This window comes from Coturnix japonica, chromosome 1, assembly GCF_054131305.1.
Source record: "Coturnix japonica strain WE chromosome 1, WE-NBRP24, whole genome shotgun sequence".
Lineage (NCBI taxonomy): Eukaryota > Metazoa > Chordata > Aves > Galliformes > Phasianidae > Coturnix > Coturnix japonica.
The window spans coordinates 46,118,836-46,127,992 of NC_140663.1; the positions used below are offsets into that span (position 1 = coordinate 46,118,836).

General features: G+C 39.3%; 1 protein-coding gene across 10 annotated transcripts in view; it reads left to right on the forward strand.

Annotated features, from left to right (window-relative positions):
- Window positions 1-7,505, forward strand: part of LOC107318157 (protein arginine N-methyltransferase 8) — a 50,112-nt gene extending 42,607 nt beyond the window's left edge. For 9 of the 10 annotated variants that reach the window (XR_014935057.1, XR_014935056.1, XM_032446737.2 and 6 more), the window contains 2 exons: window positions 2,128-2,249; window positions 5,860-7,505. Coding sequence is in view for 7 of the 10 variants with exons in the window: in XM_032446737.2 (XP_032302628.2) it covers window positions 2,128-2,249; window positions 5,860-5,943 (206 nt within the window). In the remaining 3 variants the exon portion in view is untranslated. The remainder of the gene's footprint in view (window positions 1-2,127; window positions 2,250-5,859) is intronic. The other variant, XR_014935058.1, reaches the window with a different exon arrangement.
- The last annotated feature ends 1,652 nt before the right edge of the window (window positions 7,506-9,157 follow it).

Consider the following 9,157-nt stretch of genomic DNA (forward strand, 5'->3'; position numbering starts at 1 on the left):
CCATTTGTGTCACTGGAATCTAATGTAAGTTATGAGCTTTTAGAAATATTTTCTTTTTTTTTCCCCCTTTTTTCCTGTTTTTTTCCCCTTACAGCAGCTTTCAGCTCTTCACCAAGAGTCAAAACTTATGTTTTATTCTTCTAGAATAACCATAGGGAAGCTATTATTTGGTACCTCAGATTCTTATATTTTTTCATCAAACACATTTCCCTGGTCATTCTATAAAGCCATTGCAGTGCAATATTTCTCACGCTGTTACAGGTATCAGTGACCAATGACAGGCAAAATTACCAGTGCAAATTCACTAGGGACTGCTTAAACTTTTGTATTTAAATCAAGGATAAAAACAAATATGCAAAACAGAAAAAAATAAAATTGCTGAAGAGAAATGACAACTAAAACAAACAGTACCAGTCAATTAAAGTTTAGAGATGTAGTAAAAGCAGAATTAAACAAAGTAATTCCTGATCAGCCAGCCCTACACAATAGAAAGAAATCTGTGAAATAAGTATCCAAATAGACTAATGGCCAAGGCAGAGTAAAAAACAAAATAATAATTCCTTTTTTCCTACACTAGAGTAATACATTAACAAGCAGAAGGGAACGACTGGTTACATCATTCAAAAACATGCTTGAAACAGTCACAGTATCACAGTGCCACAGTCTCGTGCGGGTTGGAAGGGACCTTAGAGATCATCGAGTCCAACTCCCAGGATTCGAGCCTCCTGGGCAGCAGAGCGGCACTTCTACCACTTGCGCCACAGGGGGGATTCGAACCCGGGGGGAGATTCGAACCCGGGGCTACGGTGTTGCAAGCGGCATTCCTACCACTGCGCCACCAGGGCAAACAGTCATTCCAAAAGCAGTCATGTCACAAGCAGGTGCTAATTGCAGCTTTATGTAGGTGTTGTCAGAGTGATATTGAACTTCTCTCTCTAGTTGCCCTGAAGTTTGGGGCCAACTGTATGCAACATCATTTACGTTCTCCTATACTGAAACAAGATAAAAGGCAGTTCTCACCTATTTTAGGACAAGATCACCTTTCTTTGGCGGCAGTCACTTCTTTCTATTAAACTAGATGATGATTTAGCATTGTCATCTCTCTTTGAGATTAACTTCATTTCGTAATGTAGTATTCTGACAACAGGCAAGAGTTCTAAGTTTTGGATAATCCCTTTCAGGTCTCCCTAACTTGAAAATGCAAGCATTTCTGAACAGCAAGTAGAGCAATACTGGAAATTTTGAAGCATGATTGCAAAGTGTGTGCTGCTGTCCTCAGGATTTATAGTATTTTTGTTCTCCTCCAAATATAATGAACAGCAATGGAGGTTTTTTTGGGGGGAAGAAGAAGTCTAAATACAAAATAGTTTAATAGAATGTGCTCAGTCCTGAATACAAATATAAAATGAAGACAAACCAAAGCGAGCATTCAATTCTAATAAACTTAATTAATTAAAATACTTGTGCAAAGGAACCCCAGATTTAACTAAGACTAGCACTTGGCAAAATCTGTCATTTAGTTCTAAACTCAGAGGGCATCAAAGCAGTTCTACTAAGTGAGACTAGAAATTCATTTGGATTGGTATCCATCTCTGTCAATCATCCATAGCATATGCTGTTAGAAAAAAAAAGAAAGAAGAGGTTGAAATGCCCTTTCCCCAGACATGTTCTCCTGAAAATCTGATTTATATTCATTCAGTATCATGAATCAAAGGTTTTTTCGTCACCATGTTTAGCATTTTATGCATATTCCTTTGTGATTTTCTGTTTTTGAATTAATCTATACTTCTGACATTCAAATTACATAGCAGTAAAGATTTTCCCAACTTGAATGTGTGTAAGTTAATAGGAATACATAAAGGAAGTGCCTGTCATGCTCCCTAATATTCTTCATGGAATCCCTCTTTCTGAGTGTAATCACTTCTGACATGTTCCAGTTAAACTTAGATGACAAACCACTATGAGTCAATAGAATTGTGTTGCTATGATTGTCCTGCTTAAGTTCAACTGTGTATTGTATATGAGTTAAAAGTATTCTAGGCCTTTTTTCAATTGTTTGCAAATCTTCATTTGATTTATAAGACAAAGACCAAATTTCTTTAAATAATGCCTATATATGTTTTCTAGCACCTGATGCTCCCTATACTCACTGGAAGCAAACTGTTTTCTACTTAGAGGACTATTTAACTGTGAGACGAGGAGAAGAAATCTATGGGACTATATCCATGAAACCAAATGCAAAAAATGTGGTAAGTCAGCATCATTGCTTCTAATTCCAGCTCTACTGATGACAAATGATAATCAGCAGTAAATAAAATGTGTATAAGTAAAACGAGTATGCAAAAGACACTAAATTTGTGTATTTTATTAATTAGCTGTATTCATAGCTTTGCCAAAGCTGGTGACTGTAATGATAATCTAGTTCTTACATTACAGAAGACAGCTTGCAAAGCAGCTAGCAAGGGAAGGAAGAAATTGTCCAGCTACATCACCAAGTCAACTGCCCTCTGAAATAATCTAGAGTCATATTTTGTGAAAAAAAGCAGGCAAGGGTTTCTTCATACTGTCACTAAAATCAGAAATAATAGCCCCCTGCCAGTACAAAAGATCAAAGGGTAAATTCTATACTTAGAGCCACTCAGCACCCAAGAATTCACCTTTCAGGAAATTAAGTAACAGATTTCAGTTGAATTTCTGTATGAACTCACTAGTCAAACTCACTATGGTTATTTCAAAATTGTGGCGATATATAGAAAATATTGATGTTCTATTCAAAACTAAAGCCAAAACATGATGGATATCACTCTATGATGACCAAGAATTTCCTCAATTTGTCTGCTATGGGCTGATGTAATTAATTAAGGCTTCTTCTAGCTTATAAGGAGATTATGGGACATAGTCTGATGGACAACCCCTGCCAGTATAGAAAAGCAAGATATGAGAAGTATCGCTTCTGTGAGAAACAGTGGTACCATTTTCTGCCAAAACCCTTTAGTGAAATCTCCTTGGTTTTGGTTACTATAATTATCACATACAGATATTAATATAGTGTGATAATAATCCATTCATGCTATTATTGTAATTGTTAGAATATCGTATTAATTGATTGCAGTGAATCTTAACATTCCATCACTTTCTTTTATTGCATTACTTGCTTATTTTTGTACCAAAACTAAATTGTATACAGTTTTCATAAGTGTTGATACATGGGAAGAATGAAACACAAATTAAGGCTAGCATTAAAACAATAGCTTTCACTTCTGAAACTCGCGCCTTGCTATGAGAATACAGTAGAACAGTGTGATTCCCACTTTAATGTTGTCTTCAGGGGGGATGGAAATATCTTGGTCTGACCACTTGGGAACAATACAAGAATGTAGTCAGGGACTGCAGAGATGCGACCAGGAAGGCCAAAACCCACCTGGAAATGAATCTAGCTAAGGAGATAAAGAATAATAAAAAAGGCTTTTTTAAATACGTTAACAGCAAAAGGAAGGCTAGGGAGAATGTGGGCCCCATACTAAGTGAGGGAGGCGCTCTGGTAACGGGGGATGCTGAGAAGGCGGAAATACTGAACGCCTTCTTCGCTTCTGTCTTTAGTGAAAGGGCTCTCCCTCAGGAATCCCGGACCCTGGAGGTTGATGAGAGAGTCCGGGGAATGGGAGATTTCCCTTTAGTCAGGGAAGAGGTGGTCTGTGAGAGCTTAGGAAACATTAAGGTCCATAAATCCATGGGACATGATGGGGTGCATCCGCGGGTGCCGAGAGAGCTGGCGGAGGTCGTTGCTGAGCCGCTCTCTGTAATCTTTCAGAGGTCTTGGAGAACTGGGGAGGTGCCTGAAGACTGGAGGACAGCCAATGTCACTCCAGTCTTCAAAAAGGGCAAGAAGGAAGACCCGGGTAACTATAGGCCAGTCAGCCTCACCTCTGTCCCAGGGAAGGTGATGGAACAGCTTGTGCTGGATGCCATCTCCAGACAACTGGGTGATAAGGAGGTTATCAGGAGTACCCAGCATGGGTTCACCAAGGGGAGGTCATGCTCGACCAACCTGGTGTCCTTTTATGAAGATGTCACTAGCTGGGTGGACAGGGGGAGGGCGGTAGATGTAGTCTACCTTGATTTCAGTAAGGCTTTTGATACTGTCCCCCATCACATCCTTATAACAAAGCTGAGGAAGTACGGGATAGAAGAGTGGACGGTGAAGTGGGTTGAGAATTGGCTGACTGGCAGAGTGCAGAGGGTTGTTGTTGGCGGTGCGGTGTCTGGCTGGAGGCCTGTAACTAGCGGCGTCCTCCAGGGGTCTGTACTGGGTCCGGTACTGTTCAACATCTTCATCAATGACCTTGATGAGGGGATAGTGACCAGCCTCAGCAAGTTTGCTGATGACACGAAGTTGGGAGGATTGGCTGACACGCCTGAAGGCTGTGCTGCCATTCAGCGAGACCTGGACAGGCTGGAGAGCTGGGCAGTAAGAAACCGGATGAGGTTTAACAAAAGCAAGTGTAGAGTCTTGAACCTGGGAAGAAATAATTGCATGCACCAGTACAGGCTGGGGGAAGACCTGCTGGAGAGGAGCTCTGCAGAGAGGGACCTGGGCGTCCTGGTGGATGACAGATTAACCATGAGCCAGCAGTGTGCCCTTGTAGCCAAAAAAGCCAATGGCATACGGGGGTGTATTAAAAAGAGTGTGTCCAGCAGGTTGAAGGAGGTGATCCTCCCCATCTACTCTGCCCTGGTGAGGCCTCATCTGGAATACTGTGTCCAGTTCTGGGCTCCCCAGTACAAAAAAGACAGGGATCTCTTGGAAAGAGTCCAGCGGAGGGCCACTAAGATGGTGAAGAGCCTGGAACTGGGTCTGTTTAGCCTTGAGAATAGAAGGCTGAGAGGGGACTTGATCCAGGTTTATAAATACCTGAGGTGTGGGAGCCTTAGTGGTGAGTCTGGTCTCTTTTCAGTAGTGCGTGGGGATAGGACTTGGGGTAATGGGATGAAAGTACAGCATAGGAAGTTCCGCACAAATGTGCGGAAGAACTTCTTTACAGTGAGGGTGATGGAGCACTGGAACAGGCTGCCCAGGGAGGTGGTGGAGTCTCCTTCTCTGGAGATATTTAAGACCCGCCTGGACGCCTACCTGTGTGACATGGTGTAGGGAGCCTGCTTTGGCAGGGGGGTTGGACACGATAATCTCTAGAGGTCCCTTCCAATCCCTACAATTCTGTGATTCTGTGATTCTGTGATCTTCTTTTGCATTGAATACATCAGTTCATTGCCCTTTTCTCTTGAGGAAAAAATAAAAATCTAATTTGTTCGCACAACACCTATTGCGGTGGTAAAATTAAAATCTTCTTAATAGTTATCGTAAGGCAGACTATTTCAGTACTCTTAGATTAAAAATGATTTATTAGCACTTTGTTTTTCTGAAATATGAAATCTTCCAAAAGCCTCTAGGGAGACACCTTCATCATTTTGTGAGACTTCTTTCAGAAAAACAAAGAATTATAAGAAAAAGAAAGACTTAGGGCTAGTTTACAGGGGGAAGTTTACCTAATCTGTTCTGGAATAACTGGTAGCTTGAAGGCTCTTTACTCATTTGGACATGCTTTTAAAAACTATTATACAATACTTATGATAGCACAGCATTTCAGAAACCTTCTAATTGTAACCAGGACAGTAAAGCAGACTTGAAAAGAATACAATATACCCTAGACAAAGATTGCATGATGACATTATACTTCTTACACCCTCTTTTTCAATGCTAGTGACATTTCAAAACAAACTCGGAAACCACAGTATGTAACTCTTAAGACTGCAGGTCTTTTCAAACTTACTGTACGCTTACATTTACATTTAATTCTACAGCGCGACCTGGATTTCACCGTAGACTTGGATTTTAAAGGACAGCTATGTGAAGCATCAGTATCTAATGACTACAAAATGCGCTAGCAAGAAACCTTTCAGAGAGACTAAACGAATTCTATCAAGTCCTGAGCTGCTGAACTTCAAGCTAGGAACAAATGTTTTCATGATTACTATATTAAATATTAAAATGCTTACTCCAGTGGAAAGCGGTAACATAATCCCTCTTACAGATGGCATAGAGGGCTGGGATCCCACTGTGAATGTACAGTATACAGAACTACAGCTTCTGTCAAATATACAGGGAAAACAAAGAACAGACTTGAGCATTCTGTTTAACTTTAGGATGGCAGAAGATACGTATAAAATTGTACTATTTATAATGATTTTCTGGTTCTTCCAATCTTTGCATGTTACAAGTGATTAGGGCAGTTTCGTAAATATTGAAGACCACTAAAAGACATGATAGCTGAACTTATGTTCAATATAAATACTTTATAATGTAGTATAAAATAGTATACTATAATATGATATATACTGTATATGAGAAAAATGTCTATTCATAATAGGAACTAATTTTGCAATTACTTGATTTTAAATATGCAGTTATAGAAAGATGATGACATTACTCTAGACAGTGATACATTTCAGTTCTAATTAACTGCGCAAATTATAGTTTTGGGAAATACTCTGAGTAAAATGTAGATAAGAGCTGGGAGTTTATAAAGGATCAACAAGTATCTCATACAATATCATCTGGAAACTGTGGACCATGAACTCTAAAATTCACCTTCATAACTGGATGTTTGTAAGAGCTTTAAAGAACATCAGCTTTTTATCATTGCAAATATTCTGTGGTGAGTTTTTATAGTTGGATTTTGCATGAGACCTGAAATCAGACACATAGTATTTAAATGTGATGAATGCAAAGTCTCTGAAATGGTGGGTAATTCATGTTTTGTGGCCATGTAGTTTTTGCCCATTTGAGTTGTATGCAAGATTCTTAATACAAAATCATTTTAAAAACTAGGGAGTTAGCGTTTCCTTTCATTAATGTTTCAAATAAGTTTCAAATTGCACATGCTATTCTCAAGGATGCAATGGTATGCTGGAATGAGTTAATGTCTTAAAATATATATATATTGCTTCCAATATTACTAAGATGTCTGTAGCTTCCCCATCCTCTTACACTCCTTGTTTTTCTTAAGAATATGCTTATACGTAAATATTGGCTGTTTGTAATTATTCATATGTATTTTTACTGTATGAACCACTTAATCACAAGTAATTTGTCAAAAAGTAAGTCATCAGTCCTAACTATGCATCTTCTAGCCTCTATAGTGCAGCACACTAAACCATGTTCCATGGTTCTTTTGCCTGAAAAATCTTTTTAATCACCTATAAATAAAGCTTACTTAAATATGCAAGCAAACAGTACTGCTCATCAGTACGCTTTTTGTAGGCGCTTATTTTGCTAGGATAAGCTTGCCTGCTTTTCACTTTCTAGAATGGTATTTCTCTTGCTTTTCCCTTAATGAAAATTGTACAGTACCTCCATTTTTATCTAAGGTCTAGGGATTATGGTTTAGGGATTGTATTAAATGGTATCTATGGAGAATGAAATTAAACTATAATTTATCAGAAAAAAATACAGTTTGCAGCGCAGTTCCTTGCAGGTCTTTTAAATCACTTTATTTCATTTTCCTGGAATGAGGGTAAACAACTTTTCTCACCAAATTACTGGCTTTTTTTTTTTTTTCTGCCAAATACTGCTATCATTTTCGAGGGATCAGCTCATAACAACACACTGAGTGAGAGCCTGGAACATAAAATCTTAAAGAAATACCTTTCTGTCAACACTTCATGAATCTAGAATTTCAAGGTAAGGAATTCTACCAGATTTTTTCTCTGTCCTCTCCACTCACAACGAGGCTCTCAAATTAAAATAGTGCTTGTTTTTATATTCTCCTTTTCTGCTAATCGCTGAGGTGATTATAACTTACTTAAAGAGGAAAGACTCCGGCTTTGTTTATCTGTCTTACTCCTTGATAAAACTTCAAGCCATGCACTGGCGATTAATTGTTCGGAGATGATGCCAAGACAAATCATATTTGACTCTGGAATACTAACTTGTACTTCTCTTCACATCATATTGAAAGCATAGCAAACGCTTCTCCATCACATGAACTTAGAGAACCTACTACAGAGCTGGATATGTTCAAATCACAGTGATCAAAAGGAAAAATTAGTTGCTGAGTTCCATATGGGTGTTTCAGACCACTAAGATTCTGAAACCACCAATGAGTTCAGCATACGTAGTGTCTGTTATGTTGGTATTAGTGAAACAAAATGCAAGATTGACAGCTACATGCAATTAGCTGATAGGCTTTCTTCAGCAATCCAGCAAGTAAAGAACCTATTACAAATAACTAACACAAGGTCTGAGCCTAACCGTAAGATCTGAATAAGAAACTCAGTCATATATGTCAGGATTTAATCCAAGTCATTGATTTGGGTGCATTAAAAAAAGTGTGGCCAGCACGTCAAGGGAGATGATCCTCCCCCTCTACTCTGCCCTGGAATGGCTTCATCTGGACTACTGTGTTCAGTTCTGGGCTCCCCAGTACAAAAAAGACAGGAATCTCTTGGGAAGTGTCCAGCAGAGGGCCACAAAGATGGTGAAGGTCCTGGAGCATCTCCCCTGTGAAGAAAGGCTGAGTGAACTGGGTCTGTTTAGCCTTGAGAAAAGAAGACTGAGAGAGGACCTGATCCAGGTCTATAAATATCTAAGGTGTGGGTGGAAAAGTGGTGAGACCACACTCTTTTCATCAGTGTGTGGAGACAGAACAAGGGGAAATGGCCAGAAACTAGAGCATAGGAAGTTCTACACGGATGTGTGCAAGAACTTCTTTACGGTGAGTGTGATGCAGCACTGGAACAGGCTGCCCAGAGGGATTGTGAAGTCTCCTCCTCAAGACCTCAAGATACTCAAGACCTGCTTGGACGCCAAGCTGTGCAACCTGGTGTAGGAAACCTGCTTTGGCTGGGTGGTTGGACTTGATGATCTCTGGAGGTCCCTTCCAACACCTACAATTCTGTGATTCTGTGATTTTTAAAGCTGTACATTAAAATACTAATGACACAATGACTTGATCTCTGAAACAGACGCATCTTTAAAGCTTTTCTTTTACTTTCCACTGACAGGGAAAGAAGATGAAGAGCTGAGCTCAAAACATGAAACAGAAATTTAAATATAATAGCTATACATCTCTGATGAGTAATAAATACAAAACTGGCAAAA